Genomic DNA, 18,328 nt, shown 5'->3' on the forward strand with positions numbered 1-18,328 from the left:
GTGACAAATGACTTGGATTACATGTTTTTCCAATAAATAATCTTTGTAATCATCATGTGTTATATACTTTGTTCAGACCAATGATGGGTATATACACATGGAAAAAGGTTAAGCATCACCCCAACCTTATTTTTCATATATCCCAAACTTCCATGTATCTTTTGGAAATATCCACATTCAGTGATTGAGTGAGTGAGTGAGTTGGTTCTAAAGCAGCTTCTAAGCAGCAGTATTCCAGTTATATCTCAGAGTGTCAGCGTAATTTAGGAGGAAAGCCTGAAGTGATGCAGGTCTTAGATGTCTCCCACTTTGGTGAAACCCATGGGTATGGGACCGCCTCCGTGGTCTAGTGGTAGAGCGGAAGGTCCGAGGTTCGATCCCGGCCACGCCATACCAAAAAACGTTAAAAGATGGTACTTGTTACCCAGCCTGGCGCTCAGCATTAAGAGGCTAAAACAAAGACTGGTCGGCTCGGAGTCAGTATACTGTGTCTGAGTGGGGTATTTATGTAAAACTGCAGCATGGTATCTCAGTGTGCTAGCACTATAAATCGGCATCAGTCCGGACTAGTACAAGCAGCCACACACACAAACACACGTGCATGCAAGTCGCTATATAAGTGCTTTAATCTTGGACGCGATGTTAAACCCCATTTCACCTCACCTCACCGTGGGTATGGTGCTGACAAACCTAGAAACATAATGCGGGTGAACTGTGATTTGAACCCACAATCACAAGTTTCTGGTGTGCCCAAGGGATGCAACTCTGCACAGAAAAATGCGGGCCTAAGATGTCTTGGACACGCAAGCCCCCCACCTGGAAATAGATAATCACAAAAGGATGTCCGCAACTCAAGTACATCAACAACATGAGGCGCCCCGATTATGTTTAAGCATAAGCACCATACCCGTGCTCGTCTGAGACCTACATCACTTCGGGCTTTCCTCCCACATTAAGCTGACACGCCGTGATATGACTGGAATACTGTTAAAAGCGGTGTAAAACCCAACTCACTCACACTCAACAACATGTGATTGGGCTCCATGGAATGGAGAGGGAGTGCCAGTGTCCCCGTGACCCCTCCCACCTAGATTCACCAGTGTAATTTACATACTCGTCCCAGTGACAACTAATACTACACTACGCATGATAAGCCCACATCTAACACACTTCAAACAAAAGCAGTTGATGACTCTATTCCCCAGGGACTTTGGTTTGTACAGTGTGTTCATCAACATGTGCTTATTGTACCTAAACAAGTAGCAATGTTAACAACTAGTGAATAATAAACAGTTAAGAACAGGTTACAAAACAACCATTGGTATTTAATGAGGCACATCCCAGGGGGACAAACATGTTGTGTATCGTATCGTATCTATTTAAATGTTAATAGAGTCCAGTATGAATCATTTCAGGCCTAATGTTGATCAGAGAATGACTGTCAACTCGGAGAGCTCACAAGGGACCATAGCTGGCTGTGTGTTTAATCAGTGTAGAGGATAGGTTCATCAGAGATACGTGGGTTGGGGGCTTTCTGTACCTGAAGACATTGGTATGCACATTAGTGATGAAATATTTATGTTACCATTGAGGAGTTAAATGAGTGTGACATCGAGGGAGATGTTTATCGATTGTTGTGTTTTAACGTTATTGGTTGTGAAGGTATATTTACTGGAACTAATAAAATATACACAAACACTATTATATTGCTTTGGTATAACTTGCGGGAAATAATTTGTATTGATTTGTTAACATGTCCAATGTGTTTTCTGGTGGCATCCATTTCCGAATCACAAACCCACCACAAATCATTTGTCCTTCATTGAACAAACCAGAAGTGATACAATTGAAATACTGTTCACAGCAGGGTTAATCCGATCTTTGTTTGTTTGTTTGTTGTTTAACTCCACAATCAGCAATTTTCCTGCTTTATGGTGGCAGTGAAAAAATAGTACACATATGGTTCAGGGGAGAGACCTAGATATTGAAAATATTTTATGAGTTTTAGCCAGTTGGCAGACTATATTAACGGGTTGATCAGTAGTCCTCAGCATGTAGTGACAAAACATAGAAAGCTATGAACAGATCACTCTTCTCTTCACTCGATCTATTGAAGTAGTTGTTATGAACAACTGAGACCGGCCCTCAACAAGGCCGGTCCCCCAACATTTGTCTTTAATTAATATAAACAATTTTAATTGAGACCTGCTACCCAACATTTGTCTTTAATTCATATAAACAATTTTAATTGAGACCTGCGCCCCAACATTTGTCTTTAATTAATATCAACAATTTTAATTGAGACCTGCTACCCAACATTTGTCTTTAATTAATATCAACAATTTTAATTGAGACCTGCGCCCCAACATTTGTCTTTAATTCATATCAACAATTTTAATTGAGACCTGCGCCCCAACATTTGTCTTTAATTCATATAAACAATTTTAATTGAGACCTGCGCCCCAACATTTGTCTTTAATCAATATCAACAATTTTAATTGAGACCTGCTACCCAACATTTGTCTTTAATTAATATCAACAATTTTAATTGAGACCTGCGCCCCAACATTTGTCTTTAATTCATATAAACAATCTTAATTGAGACCTGCGCCCCAACATTTGTCTTTAATTAATATCAACAATTTTAATTGAGACCTGCGCCCCAACATTTGTCTTTAATTCATATCAACAATTTTAATTGAGACCTGCGCCCCAACATTTGTCTTTAATTAATATCAACAATTTTAATTGAGACCTGCGCCCCAACATTTGTCTTTAATTCATATCAACAATTTTAATTGAGACCTGCGCCCCAACATTTGTCTTTAATTAATATCAACAATTTTAATTGAGACCTGCGCCCCAACATTTGTCTTTAATTAATATCAACAATTTTAATTGAGACCTGCTACCCAACATTTGTCTTTAATTAATATCAACAATTTTAATTGAGACCTGCGCCCCAACATTTGTCTTTAATTCATATCAACAACTGAGGCTGGCGCTGAACAAGGCCGGTCTACCAACATTTTCCTTTAAATTCATATCAACTGATATTTGCCCTCAACAAGGCCGGCGTACGAACCTCAGTTTTGTCTTCAATTCAAACAAACTACTCAGACCAGTGTTCCATCGGCGCTCGCCGTAGTTGTGTTGGTTCCTCTTGCAATGAGGCACAGGGTGTAGTATACCTACTGCAGTTTAGTCTATAGTATTGTAGGTATCTTATATCTCATAACTTGTCTTCTTGAGCTGCTGCTAATAGTTTTCACACACACGCAGTTCACCATCGTTTAGAAGGGAGTTATCATAGAACTAAATACATTCATAAGCATTTGTGTGTACTAGAATTTATGAAAGCTTTCATTTGAAGAAAAAAGAAATTATCATGCTGGAGTCACCATTGAATTGTATGGACAATTGTGTCATTTATTTAAATGCATCTGTCTGGATTTAATTTAAATACATTACTCATAAAAGGGTAAATAGCAGAGCTAAGGTTCAAGGATCAAAGTTGTATTTGCTGACGTTCGTCATCTAATACCGATACATATATTATAAACACCAAATTTAACTATTTCAAACAGAGGGAGAAGTCATATTTTGACGTCATCCGTCACAGAAATTCCGCAAGCTCCTCACAGCGATAGCCCGTTCGCGGAGCTCTCTACTATCGCTGCCACCAGTCAAAACTCCCCACTGTGATAGGTGGCCACAGCCGTCCTTGGAGTTGAACTCGCAAACGAATGACCGTTAAGTATACAAACAAGTGACGCCTGTCGTGACGCCGAATACACTTATCGCTGCCAAATTACTTTCTCTGTTTGTCAGTTTGAATTTCTCTTTCATCAAAACTATCGTGTTATTGATATAGCAAGAATGCAATGGAGAAGACCAATCTGATTATTAAAACAACAAAGTAAATTCATCTGGAAAACATGGTCAGTCGTAAACCTTTTCAAAATGAAATATGATGGCATTCCCAAAGACTTAAACAAAAGTATACACGTTACTACATTTGGTGTTAGAGGGCAAATTTCAAGATTCTTGTAATGGCCGCGCCCACACTGGTGTGATGTTACCGAGAGTGTCACGAAGGTGTCACGCGCAAGGAAGGAGCCAAGCTTGGGAAGGAGCTTGGAAATTCCGTTGGGAGTTATCTTCCTTAGTTTTACGAAAGTAAAAAAATGGCGGCTTTGTTCACTTGAAATAGAAGTTGCAACCAGTAAAGCTGGAACTCGAAAGAAATCCAGACCCGGTTGATGCTGAAAATGGATTAATATACACGTTCTGTGAACTTTGGGTTTGGGTTTGAGTCACACTTAGGCAAAATAAGCTGCTGATTACGGGGATTGCCGAGCGATCGGATTTCTCGATGCAATGATTGTCATACATGACCGTTTAGAGCTACTTTTGGTAAGATCTGGAACATTAAACATTGTTTTTTATTTGAATACTTAGATTATGCCATTAGCTTTGCCTGTATGCGCGCAATCTGAAGGAAATTGTATGATGATACCGTCCCTATTTGTCGGTGTCTTATAAGACTTTAGATACGATTGACAACGCAATCACGCGACATATTGACGTTCATCGGGAGATACACGACAGTAAGCTTTGTGGTGTTCTTCGAGGCGAGATCACACGCTACTGTCAATATAAAGAGATGGTACAACTAACGCGAGAAAGACAATCTGTTTTTGCTCTGAACAAGACATATGATAACGATTTCACCAGTAGTTTTCCCACATTCACATCTCAGCCTCTTTGTTCAAATATCCAGAATTCCTGCCTTGGATCAGTGTAATGCTATATGGTTTCAGTCTGTTATTGTGAATCCATGGCTGCCACATTGCATCAATTTATTATACCAGGGGGCAGTAGATGTTTATTATGTATTTCCCCAATGGCTATCTGTTCTTGTGTATTGCAGGTCTTTCCTCCTCAACAATCCTACTCCTTCCTCACCCCTCTCAATCCCTTCTGTCAACGCTGGCTTTTCAGCACTCCCAGACATCTTGTCACATCGTTGCTTTGTATTGTTCCCATGAACTGTGTGATGAGGTACTTTGTTTATTACACAGTGATGAGAAACAAGAATATAATATTTCTGCCCACAGAAGTGAATATATGGATGGAACATAAACAAGAGAGAATGTGAACTTGGGTGTAACGTCGGTTTCAAGAGTGTGTATCGTCTGCTACAGCTTTTACTTGTCCATACTAATGCAGGTGTTATAGTTCTAGCCCCCTGAGATACCATGCCGCATTTTAAACATGGAAGCTCACACATAGTAAATCCAAGCCGACCAGTCCTTGTTTAATTTCCGAAAACACAGAGCGCCTGGCGGGGTAATGAGTAACATCTTTTTACATATTTTGGTATGACTCGACCGGGTTCGAACCATCGACCTCCTGCTCTCGGACAGACACTGTCCACTACACCACGGTGATTGTAGGTTATACCAATATGTGTATGTGTTGTCTGTGTTGTTCAAATCAGAATCTACTTGACTCCATTACTCGTATACATACACATGTACTGATGTCACCTGTTGTGTTCACAAACATTTGTGCTCAAGATGAAGAAATTACACGATGAATACCTCACATTTACACTGGAGAAATCAACATGTAGAGAAACAATTTATTCAGTGTATATGTTATAAATCAAATGGTCTTGTTGAATATAAACATTTGTTAATAATTAAAAGCGCCAGATATTACTATGTTAAAGGTATCACTTTTGATACCTAGATCACTGAAGATTCTTTTGATTTAAGGATCCTTTTTTCTTCAAATGTGAAGGATAGATGTAGGGTATTCTAGATAGACGTCTTTAGTCACCCCTACATACAATATTATATATAATCATTTAAAAAATCATGTAAAAAAGTGATGAAACCATTTCCATAATCATAAGAATCAATTGAACGATTCCGACTTCATCATCAATGAGTGATGATACCAGGAGTTCGCGGAAAGGAGAGCGTCACCTGCCTTACCGGTGTCATCCGTCAAAAACATAGGCCAAGGCATGTATGTTGTTCACATAAAACACGGGAACATATGGTACAAGTCAAAGTTGCGACTATATACAGGTAACACTTTATAGCGAGAGATAATCTCCACATATCACAACAGGATAATTACAAAAATGCATACTGAAGTACAAATAGTGAAGTTTAGTAATGTATATAGTTGTTTGTGGGTATTAAAATGACTATCTTCATGTCACTTGTGTTATCTACCAGTTGGGTGGGGACGTTACATAATGGCTATCTTCATGTCACTTGTGTTATCTACCAGTTGGGTGGGAACGTTACATAATGGCAATCTTCATGTTACTTGTGTTGTCTACCATTTGGGTGGGGACGTTACATAATGGCTATCTTCATGTTACTTGTGTTACCTACCCGTTAGGTGGGGGACGTTACATAATGGCTATCTTCATGTCACTTGTGTTATCTACCAGTTGGGTGGGGACGTTACATAATGGCTATCTTCATGTCACATGTGTTATCTACCAGTTGTGTGGGGACGTTACCTAATGGCTATCTTCATGTCACTTGTGTTATCTACCAGTTGAGTGGGGACGTTACATAATGGCTATCTTCATGTCACTTGTGTTATCTACCAGTTGCGTGGGGACGTTACATAATGGCTATCTTCATGTTACTTGTGTTATCTACCAGTTGGGTGGGGACGTTACATAATGACTATCTTCATGTCACTTGTGTTATCTACCAGTTTGGTGGGGACGTTACATAATGGCTATCTTCATGTCACTTGTGTTATCTACCAGCTGGGTGGGGACGTTACATAATGGCTATCTTCATGTCACTTGTGTTATCTACCAGTTGGATGGGGACGTTACATAATGGCTATCTTCATGTCACTAGTGTTATCTACCAGTTGTGAGGGGACGTTACATAATGGCTATCTTCATGTCACTTGTGTTATCTACCAGTTTTGTGGGGACGTTACATAATGGCCATCTTCATTTTACTTGTGTTATCTACCAGTTGTGTGGGGACGTTACATAATGGCTATCTTCATGTTACTTGTGTTATCTACCAGTTGGGTGGGGACGTTACATAATGGCTATCTTCATGTCACTTGTGTTATCTACCAGTTGTGTGGGGACGTTACATAATGGCAGTCTTCATGTTACTTGTGTTATCTACCAGTTGTGTGGGGACGTTACATAATGGCTATCTTCATGTCACTTGTGTTATCTACCAGTTGTGTGGGGACGTTACATAATGGCAATCTTCATGTTACTTGTGTTATCTACCAGTTGTGAGGGGACGTTACATAATGGCTATCTTCATGTTACTTGTGTTATCTACCAGTTGAGTGGGGACGTTACATAATGGCTATCTTCATGTTACTTGTGTTATCTACCAGTTGTGTGGGGACGTTACATAATGGCTATCTTCATGTTATTTGTGTTATCTACCAGTTGGGTGGGGACGTTACATAATGGCCATCTTCATGTTACTTGTGTTATCTACCAGTTGTGTGGGGACGTTACATAATGGCTATCTTCATGTTACTTGTGTTATCTACCAGTTGGGTGGGGACGTTACATAATGGCTATCTTCATGTTACTTGTGTTATCTACCAGTTGAGTGGGGACGTTACATAATGGCTATCTTCATGTTACTTGTGTTATCTACCAGTTGGGTGGGGACGTTACATAATGGCCATCTTCATGTTACTTGTGTTATCTACCAGTTGTGTGGGGACGTTACATAATGGCTATCTTCATGTTACTTGTGTTATCTACCAGTTGGGTGGGGACGTTACATAATGCCTATAGACCCGTGACGCTCTGAGGTAGAATAGGTCTTCAGCAACCTATACTTGCCGTGAAAGGTGACAATGCTTGTCGTAAGTGGGCGACTAAGGGGATAGGGTGGACAGGCTAGCTGATTTGGTTGATATATGTCAGCGTATCCCAATTGCGTGGATCGATGCTCATGATATCAATCACAGACTTGATTATTTACAGACCACCATCATATAGCTGGGATATTGCTGAGTGCGATGTTTAACAAGAAGCAAACAAAACAGAATGGCTATTGCTATGTTAGTTGTATTGTCTACCAGTTGGGTGATGGTATTATGGAATGGTTATCCTCTTAGTTGTCATTGTCTACCAGGTGTTGATTCTGTTTCGAGCTTTTCTTCCTCTACACTTGTCACAGAGGAAGAGGATGATGAACACCAGGAGCTCCGTGATCTCCATGACTGTCAAGATGCTGGCTCCGAGGCACAGTCCCATCTGACCCCCGACATTAGCTGTAAAAACAATACCCCATCGATAATGGAAATCAGAACACAACCTCTGTTGCGAGGGACTGCAGGATATGGGGACAGCGTCCTGCTCTATTTGCAATGTGGAGCCATTTAACCGCTAGGGTTAATATCCAAAACGCCAATACCTTCTTCTCGATTAAATATTCTTTTAAAAAAAAGTTCTCTCCGACTCTGTTGAGTATGTAACTTGGGTTTTATACTATTTTGCTGACAGACCAAAGGTAATAAACAACGAGAATCTGATATTAGAGCCCACTGTGACTAAGGGTTGTAACTCTGCACAGTGAATTGCGACGATTCAGACCACACTGTCACTCGTTCGAGGCTGAATGAATTAAGGAATCTTTTGCAATGAGACAATATCACGTGGAAAAAATATGATACTTACAAAACAGCGAGGCCACTGTATATTGAGGTTGTTGTGTAATGGATGTCACTATCATCTGGTCGTAAAACACTCTCAGCTCCAGAAAGTTGTCTCTGAATAATAGACATTAGCAAATACTTTTACACCTACTTGGAAATCTGTTGGAAGTAACGCCACCGACATTTTCAAAACCCACGAACATGGTTTTTCCATACTAAGGATAAAAATCGAGCTGAAACTGGAAATCAAATCAGTCACCAGCGATCTTGGCGCAAAAAAGAACTGCACCGCCCGTTCCGGAGCATTTCTTGACTCAGATATTGTAACAGTAACGGTTCACATGGTATGCAGGCATGTTTTAATGCTATCTGGCCAACATTTGTTATTCTGAGAGTAAAACCTCCCCGAAAGAACTTTTCATTGTTCTGTACTTGATTATTAATAAAACATGCAGGTTTTTCTTTTAGATCTGTTACTTAGTATTTGACGCCAGGGAAGTTTGTTTCGGGCGAAATTGATTGAGACTGAAATATTGGTTTGAAACCAAGATTTATCGTGAGTATTTGAATGAAAGCGACAAATGTCTTTTCGTATTCATTTGAAAAGGTGAGTTAATCTGTCCCCTCTGGTGGAATGCATCTCAAATACATGGAAAGGCAAGCCAATTGTTAACCTGAAAAAGCATGGGAACATATGGTTCAAGTGAAAATAAGGACATCATTTTTGCAACTGATGCGTCAAATTTAGAAATGTCCTCAACATGTCTACCATAAAAAGACATCCCTTTTGTCATACAGTCTTGTGGAAAGTGTTTTGTCACTCTGAATTTTTATGCATAGATCTGAATATGAAACAGATGACGCGGTTTCACTGGTCTTCTTTATTTCTTGTTCAGGTGGGTAAATCAGTGGAAGGGAATTGGCTCTTTTAGTGGTTATTGAACGATATCAGATCGTCGATATACTTGAGCTTAAGTTAAACTGCTTGTCCAGATTGCTTTGTCTTGACTCCACCAATCCGAACAGAAATTCCTATTCATATGCATGAAGAAAAATATGCATCAGCAAGAAGGGGAACACAATTGGTGCCAGTGGGGATGCCTATTTCTTGTCTAAATGTCTTACCCGTTAATTTTTACCTCCATTCAGAACATCAATGGCAGGAAATAAAATAACCATGGTTTGTTTCTTAACATTTATGTTTGGGAAACAGAGCGTGATCTCTATGGACGTCTTACTTCATGCTGCCCTTGTCCCGAGCCCTCGTGATGTTGAGGAAGGTGTTGTCCCAGATGTTGGCTGGGAAGGAGCTGGAGGACACCTGGGCAGGGTACCTGTCGAACGTGCACTCGCTGACACACCCACATTCCTTCACAATGGTACCGTCCTTAGACATTGATCCTAGTATTAAAAAAATAAATGCATGTAACACGTTTTGGATATTTGATACATAAGCAGTGATTAAGTACTTCTTACAGAGTTTAAGTGAGGCAGGGAGGCCCTGAAGACGACCCCTGATATGGAAGACCTGTGACGTTAGCAACACCAGAAATGATCCAGAGAATTCACGGTGATGACTGACTTGAGAATGTGTGAACGTCGTACTGCTAATTCCAAGGAAAGCGTACATACCATTATCACAGAAACTTTGGCAATGAAAGCATCGTTGAGTTCCAACACTTCTGACATCTGTTGAAAAACGCAGCTTACACTATGTGTCTCGTTAACGTCGATAATGTTTGAAGCAGATCCAGAAAGGGTTTTGCAAAGATTTGTGACTATAACGTATATGCAAGCAACTATCTCCAAGTGCTTACTTGATCAAAGCATATTCCTCAAGTTTGTCCATTTTCCATTTGACTCAATTGACATCATGTAACACAGACCCTTATAAGATCATCCACAACAAAAGATTTCACTATTACATAATTCCTTCCATGTGAGGCTCAGAACTTATCAATTAACCCCCAAATGTCTAACTTACTTGTACTTTCTTTTCTTCACTGACTTGTGACTCCAGCTCGTGTCTTTTATTGTGTCTAAGTGTTGTCCTACGAAGATGAAATTACAAAACCAGGATTTCATGGTTGCATGAATTCTGCGTTTTTGTGTGTGTGAATTGCAATATTAAAACAGAAGAGTCCTCACCTCACTGTACGCGAAGGACTCTACTGTTATTGGTATATAGACAGTATACTTACTGACAAAGGGCTTGTAACAACTATCCTGCTTCGCCAGCGAGCATCTAGGACCATCCTCTGCAATAAAATCAATAAATATTGCTATTGAAGTGTCAAGAACAGTATGCAAAGACCTTTTTCCAGTTGAAGGTGTTTGGACATGAGGTGATGAGTAATACAATCTCATTTAACTCGGATCCTTGTGCCTGCAAACATAACATCGATCTGAGGACATCCCATTACAGGTCACACCAGAGCCTTTCGTGAACTTTGACCGACCAACAAACAAAGAAGTCAGCATTAACCAATCCTCGAGCTTTATGGCACAAGTTTAAAACAGCTGACTTCCATTCTAGACTACAATTTGAAAATATTGATTCAAAATTTAAAAATGAACAAAAGAAAATATTGGAATGTCTCACAGATGGTCGAGACTGTATGGCAGTACTTACCGCAGGTTATGGAAATTATGTATTTCAAATAGTGATCTCATTGAACAGTCATGTTAACCTTTTTGAAGTTTGTGTGATTAGAAAACACATTCTGCATGTCACTTCCCCATTCCAGAATTAAAGCGAATCTCTGATGAGACGAGTGAAAGGTCGTTCTGACGTGACCTCGTAATGGAATGTCCTCAGATATTTGTTTTGCATGAACAAGAACTAACATCTTTTTTGATGACATTGTGTGGAATAAAGATGACGAATGGACTAGTTGTGATATTGATATTGGTGCACTTATTTTTATACCAAGTTCAGAATACTCAAGTCATGAGAACTGATAAATGGAAGTGATGGTTTTGACGATGGTGGATGATTTCCCGTTTTGTTTGAGTAAAACAACGACAGAGGATTTCAATAAAAACAGTACTGGCAGAAATACTTGTAAAAAATCAGCTTTTGACACATTTAGATGTTTACATCCGATCGTTTGGGGATGAAAATTACCCTTTCCATATTCATAAGAAATCTCAGACGATCGTACGATTATGAGCTAGACAGACACTCAGGCCTACATAATCGGCTACATTAGGTCTTCAGGACGAATTGGCTTCCACTACCCAAGGTGTCATCCACAGACTTGGTTATACTGGCAGGCGGTGTCGTGCAGTCATTCAGGTTAGTGTGGGACACATACGGTATTATGCTTCATGACTGCTGTGCTTGACATAACCGGGACATTCACAGATCTCCCCCTCAACGTTTAATTGACTGTTACTTTTTGTAATCTTTTAAAGAGATCGCCTCTAAGTCTTGTAGAAATCACAAAAATGAATCAGTTGGAATGTCATATGGCATGGGAAGTAACTTTTTCCCTATACAGTATGACTTAAATTCCTACTTATTTTTCTGGTGCCATTTCTGTCTCCAAATATGGACCCAATAAGGTAAAACAAATTGACTGCTACATTCCTTTGCTTATACACTTTGGATATGCACAAGAGTCAAAAACTTACGTGGGTCAGAAGGTCCAATACATCCACACTCACTGAAGGCCTTCATCTGAACACACTCCATTAAGCAATGGTTGTAGGTGTAGTAGGAGTAGTATTTGAGAGGGTTCACAAACTGGGCACTAGTTGTGTCCACACATTCCATGTCATCAAATGCTGTGTAGGGATGGGGCTGGTACATATACTACAAACAAAGCCACAAGTTATTGATGTTTTTTTTGAAATCACCGACTGAATGTGGGGCCAAATGCATCTGTGCCAACGCCCAGACGATTGTTAAGGTATGGGTGTCGACATTGCCCTAGATGTAATGAGCAAATACAGGACGTAGCATGAAAAGGAAGAAAAAAATATACTCTTTCATAATGAGGTCACAAATGAAATTCATTGATTCACACTTCGAGTCCTTAACAACATGATATTTTTGTGGGTATTAAGGTAAATGATATCGCACTGTCCCCCTTCAAACTTAAAATAAGCATATTAAATGCAAAGCCTTTGCTATAGACAACAGAAGTACCCACCAAAAATTTTTGCATGGCAACAAATGTAGAGAATCCGGGAGCGGCCATCACCACAGTGGAACTTGCGTCTGGGTGTACGCGTGGATCATGGAGTAATACCTGCATATACACACATGACTTTCTTACTGACTTTCTTACTGCCCACTGTTACATTGTGATCTGAAATCCATTCTAAAACTCAAAACATCAGGGTATTCAAAATCTTATCTCTATCACATGGAAACAGAGACAAATTCATACCAAACTTCTACTGTGTTTGCGGAATGTGAGCTTTACTTTGCTCCTATATTCAGAGGCAGGTTTACGGATTTACGGATGAGCACTTCCTGTCCCCCGGGAAACGTCCAACTTAAATCAAGATCTAGGTTATTTTGGACTTGAATGGAAACAATTTACGTGCTGAGGAAAGTGTGCATTGCACAAACTATCAAAAATATTAACTGCTTGTACAAACGTACTCGTAAAAATTTAAAATTTGCAGGTAAGTAGACATACATATGTATATAATTTTTTTATTTGAAGGTTAAACGATATACGGCTTTTCCATTGGACGAGAGGTCAGTCACATGACCGCGAAATTGACGTTCATAAGTGTATCAACGACACAATTTGACGTTCATACGTTTTTCACGAGACCATGTTCTTGAAATGACGTAAACACTGACGGACTGCTTCCACATTTCTAGGGAAACCCCTGCAGAATTCCCTACCACGAAAACATACATAAGCGTTCTTTCTGATCATTTAGACCTTTATTCTTGGTCTCAGCGTTTCAGTATACGTTGAGAAATGTCAGAGAGCGTGACTGCATGATTGTTCACGAATATCCTCGCTGCGGCCTATCCTAATGAACAAACGAAGAAATGCACATCTAAACTATCGTAGTATCGACTCGATCCGTGTCAAGGCTGACATTGACCGTCTCCAGCAATATAGTGTCTGTTTGACGCATCTTTAGTCACCTTTCAATGATCGACCAGTTGATCAATGATGACTAACACATGTAAACGCCACAGGTTCATTAACAACTCCACGTTTATCGTGTCGGCCTTTTTTTGGCCTTGTACTTGATGTAAATGTATTACGACGCGCTGTCATTGTGACTGACTTACTGAGGTAGTTCTTTACAGACCTTTCTCATCTAATGAGGATATGATTTGAATACATGTGCTTCGTAAAATGTTTCAGAAGAGCAAGTTGTGCACCCATACGCCCATGTCACCTCTCTTTTTGAGGAACTATTTTACTCCGGGATGTAGTTGGTTGTTGTATGGCTGTCAGTGTAAACATGAAGTCACACGTACTAAATACAATTGTGTTTAGATCTTGGCCTACATCCTTTGAGGTAAGAAATTGTGATAAAAACTGATAAAAACAAGCTCCGACGTTCATACAGTTTGGCCTTCACTCTATGAAGGTTCATACTCCAATGAACTCCTACAAAGTGAAGGTCAATTGTTAAGTGAACGTAAATTAGCCTCTTGTTCTAATGAGATCTGAGGGTTTCTTATACAGTTCAACATTATGAGACTTTCTTGTTGTTGGTTTGTTGTTTTACGCCGTACTCAGCAATATTCCAGCTATATGACAGCGGTCTGTAAATAATGGAGTCTGGACCAGACAATCCAGTGATGTATCAAATGAGCATCGATCCACGCAATTGGGATCGATGACATGCTTCAACCAAGTCAGCGAGCCTACATTGAGATATTTCCTTTTCAGTTTGCCCAATGTGGTGTTTATGCCAACTCAGTTACTTAGGGAAGACGTTATTACCTTAATCCCTGCAGCCATGTTTTTCCTGAATGTGTAGTCGTTCTGATTAATGTTGAAAGAGAGTACGAGGTTTGCCTCTTCTCCTGCCGTCCACACTTTGACCATTTCACTAAAATTGAAGTTGAAGGTATGGCACAATCCCTCTTTAGTGTGAACAGGTCGAAACATGGTCATGCAATCAAAGATGTCACCTTGAAAGACACACTGAGACAGCATCTTGGATCCTTCCATAGACATATTCTTCCACCATTCTAAAGACAACGGTTCCTGAAACACATCTGAAGTTGGTGCAGAAAATGAGATTCCTTTCATCCGCAAAATAGAAGTATTGAAGAAATAGTTCATCATATCTGGGTAAACGTCAAGACGTGATTTGTTGAGAGTGCATCTGTTGCAGATGGTGACGGCAGGGAACTCGATGGAGTTCTGGATTTTGGGTGTGACCTTGGTGACGGTGGGGTAGCTGTTGTAGTTCCCTATCTCCCCGACAAGGTTATAAACGAGAAACGCCGAAGTTGAACACATAGCTAAAATCCATAGCAATCTGTTGAATAAAGATGATTAGAATGAGTATTGTAAAGTTCTCAGGGGTATGGTCTGTTAATGTCAAGGGGGCTTTCAGCGTGATCTGGATTAGAATTTGGTAATTACTCATGAAAAGTATTACCCCTACCCAGTAATATGTAAGTAAACTTAATCCTTATTCAGTTTTCTGTAATAACAAGATGCACAGGATACCACGACAGAATAGCGTCGGGTTTATTGTTATCCTAAATATGAGAGACCACACCCAATCGAAATAATCTTGCGTATAGTTGGCCCTACTACAACACTATCGTCATTGTTACTTCTGTTTTTTGTCCATAATTGCAGAAGCCGTAGCTCTAAAATTGATTTGTAAACGATGTCTACAAATCAGTAACAGATTCTGGTGATTAGGTGATGAAGTCACTTTCCAAAAACGAGTCCCGACTACCAGAATAGTAATCCCACCTCGGCAATGTTGGATAAGTCCATTTTGTTAACAGGTGGGTTATGTTTGGTATTTACCGCATATTCTCACAATCCTCACGTCGATTTCTCCATTACCGATTGTAATATCTCTCCCACTACTGGATACGATCGTTTGGCCACTATGTTATCTACGTAGCCCAGCTACATCTATGGGAGACAACTCACTAGACACTTCCCTCTAATAAATAACGTCATCGTACCAAGGGTGGACCTCTGTGTCGAAACCACAAGCATGGCGGAGGCGGTAATAAAATGATCGAGCTACACCATCATGTCGTTTAAGATGCTGTGTTTGTGCCAAAATTGGGCATCCACTGACAATGTGTTGAACAGTCTCATTAAATTCATTGCATAATTTACATTTCATATTTACATTTTGATGCAAAATCACACATTGACAGTTTCGAGTGGGAAGTGACTGGTCCTGAGCAGCAAACAGAAAGCCTTCTGTTTCACTTTTCAGGCCAGACGACTTCATCCAAGCAAAGGACTCTGCAGGATTGCTGATCTACTCAACACACTGCACATAAACTCGATGCAGTGGTCGTTCAGATAGCCTCTCCTTTAAAAACTGAGTCTGGGCCGACCTGATATGGCACTTCGCTTGGTTGACACTCATTTCTGTACCGTCCAGCAGTACAGAACCATCAACAAAATCAACACCGACATTGAGATTATGTCCAACATCCTTAGCTCGTTTTAGAAAACTGTGGAATGCCTTGTTTTCAACATGAGTCCTGACATGCTTCACAAGAGGATCTTAAGACAAATAATTGTGTGCAAAAGTGCACAAAACAATTCTATCATGAAGAGCCCCAACGTTAATCAAACCACGTCCTCCCATAATGATTGGTAAATATTAATTATTATTATGTGGAGATAACCTACCTATCCGTAGATGCTTCTAGGATTACTGTATAAAATGGACACTCAGTGTCAAGATATCGACGACGAGAAATATCCTGTTTGTTAATGGTATTGTCACATTAGTACATCTATGTATTATATTACATACAAATATAATCATAAGATTAGTTGTCTTGCCCGGACTGGATTATTTACAGGCCTGTCATATAACTGTGGCATTACAAAAGACACAAACAAACATGCACATGTTAAATACAACCACACTTACCCACGAATGCGAAACGGGCTCTTTGAAGGACGTTTAATCTTATCAACTGCATGAAGGCCTGTAGACTGACTGAATTCGATCCATAGATCTTTCAATGCATACTTTGGCGTCCGCCGGTCTGCATCAAACGTGACAGTCTCCGTCTTCTTCTCATCCATTCTGATTGTTTCTGTAGGCGAAGTATATTTCATGGTAAGACCACATCCGAAGGGTGAGCGACAAGTAGAAACATGTTCATGGTTAGTATGGTTACAAATACGTAACATTTACCATATTCAAACAGGTACAGGTTTGGCCTTCTCTAGCACTGGGAGGTAAGACCACATCCGAAGGGTGAGCGACAAGCAGAAACATGTTCATGGATAGTATGGTTACAAATATGTTACATTTACCATATTCAAACAAGTACAGGTTTGGCCTTCTATAGCACTGGCAGGGCGAAGACCTGGAGACATCTCTTTCAACTGTTCTGCTTATGAAAGTAAGTGTCAACCTTTTCATATGTGAATACCCCTATTTTAGAGTTTTAGCGTTGTAAATGGCAAAGAAGATTGAATCCTTCCCGAAGGGACATACACAAACTCTTTCATGTTTCTTATCTTATGCCGAAGTCAGCAAAAATAATTATGATACACATGCTTATTTGCTAATGTTACTATCTTTACATAGCAGCAATATGAAAGGAATTGGAAATTGTGGTGAGTGCTTAGAATGCCTTTATGTAATTCAATAACCTATAAATGTTATCAAGATGGTCAAAGAATATTTAACATACTTGAATAAATACATCATTTTGATTTACAATTGCTTTGGGTATTATAATACGAACAATTTTCATTGTAATTTTCGTCACAAAGAAGTAATGTATGAAGTACTAGTACATGGGCAAGTCATACGTTCTCCTGAATGTATGGTATAACATGAATTGGTGTGAGTCAAAAAATCTCATCCTGCACACTACCCTGTACATTAATCATGTCTACACAGAGTATTTTGAATACTATGTGGATGGGTGTAGGTGATAGGACGTTACAATATATATATATATATATATATATATATATATATATATATATATATATATATATATATATATATATATATATATATATTGTAACGTCCTATCACCTACACCTATATATATCTATGACATCACACCTTAAAAATGTATGTAAATATAAAACTAGAATTCATCTATATATACATATAAGAGATTGACAACCTTACCTTCTATTTGAATGCCACCATACCATTAAATCAATGTAACAATCCTGTACGTAACGTAAAGACTGACAACTTACTTTGTATGTGAATGCCACTACATCGTCAAAGCATGAAACTAGGATCTGCTTCTGTTAACAATATATTGACGTTACCTTCTGTGGGATATTTTACCTTTCTACTTCGCTGTAGATAAGAACTTCAGTCTAACCTTCTATGCAGGTATGCGTGTTCCGTGGATTACCCAAGAGATATAAACAATGACGACACTTGCAGCCGAAGCTGATTACTAATCAATCAATACACTGCATTAGAACAAGAGACATTACCTTTC

At 39.4% G+C, this 18,328-nt stretch overlaps 1 protein-coding gene across 1 annotated transcript; it reads right to left on the bottom strand.

Moving 5' to 3' along the window:
• Window positions 1-8,161: 8,161 nt before the first annotated feature.
• LOC139449840 (acid-sensing ion channel 4-A-like) lies at window positions 8,162-16,931 on the bottom strand. The gene is made up of 8 exons (XM_071231391.1): window positions 16,774-16,931; window positions 14,625-15,168; window positions 12,849-12,947; window positions 12,328-12,508; window positions 10,893-10,949; window positions 9,930-10,092; window positions 8,714-8,805; window positions 8,162-8,307 (listed from the first exon to the last, which is right to left on the bottom strand). The coding sequence occupies exons 1-8, from the start codon at window positions 16,929-16,931 to the stop codon at window positions 8,162-8,164; spliced, it is 1,440 nt and encodes a 479-aa protein (XP_071087492.1).
• Between the last annotated feature and the right edge of the window lie 1,397 nt (window positions 16,932-18,328).

This window comes from Haliotis cracherodii, unplaced genomic scaffold (genome assembly GCF_022045235.1).
Source record: "Haliotis cracherodii isolate W230 unplaced genomic scaffold, xgHalCrac1.p SCAF_8, whole genome shotgun sequence".
NCBI lineage: Eukaryota > Metazoa > Mollusca > Gastropoda > Lepetellida > Haliotidae > Haliotis > Haliotis cracherodii.

Bases quoted from the DNA above. Each gene is read 5' to 3' on its own strand.
- LOC139449840 (XM_071231391.1), bottom strand. From the start codon at position 16,931: ATGGATGAGAAGAAGACGGAGACTGTCACGTTTGATGCAGACCGGCGG. The intron at 10,950-12,327 runs GTAAGTTTTTGA...ATTTTATTGCAG, and splicing joins TATTGGACCTTCTGACCCAC to AGGATGGTCCTAGATGCTCG. The intron at 8,806-9,929 runs GTAAGACGTCCA...TCTATTATTCAG, and splicing joins CGGGACAAGGGCAGCATGAA to AGACAACTTTCTGGAGCTGA.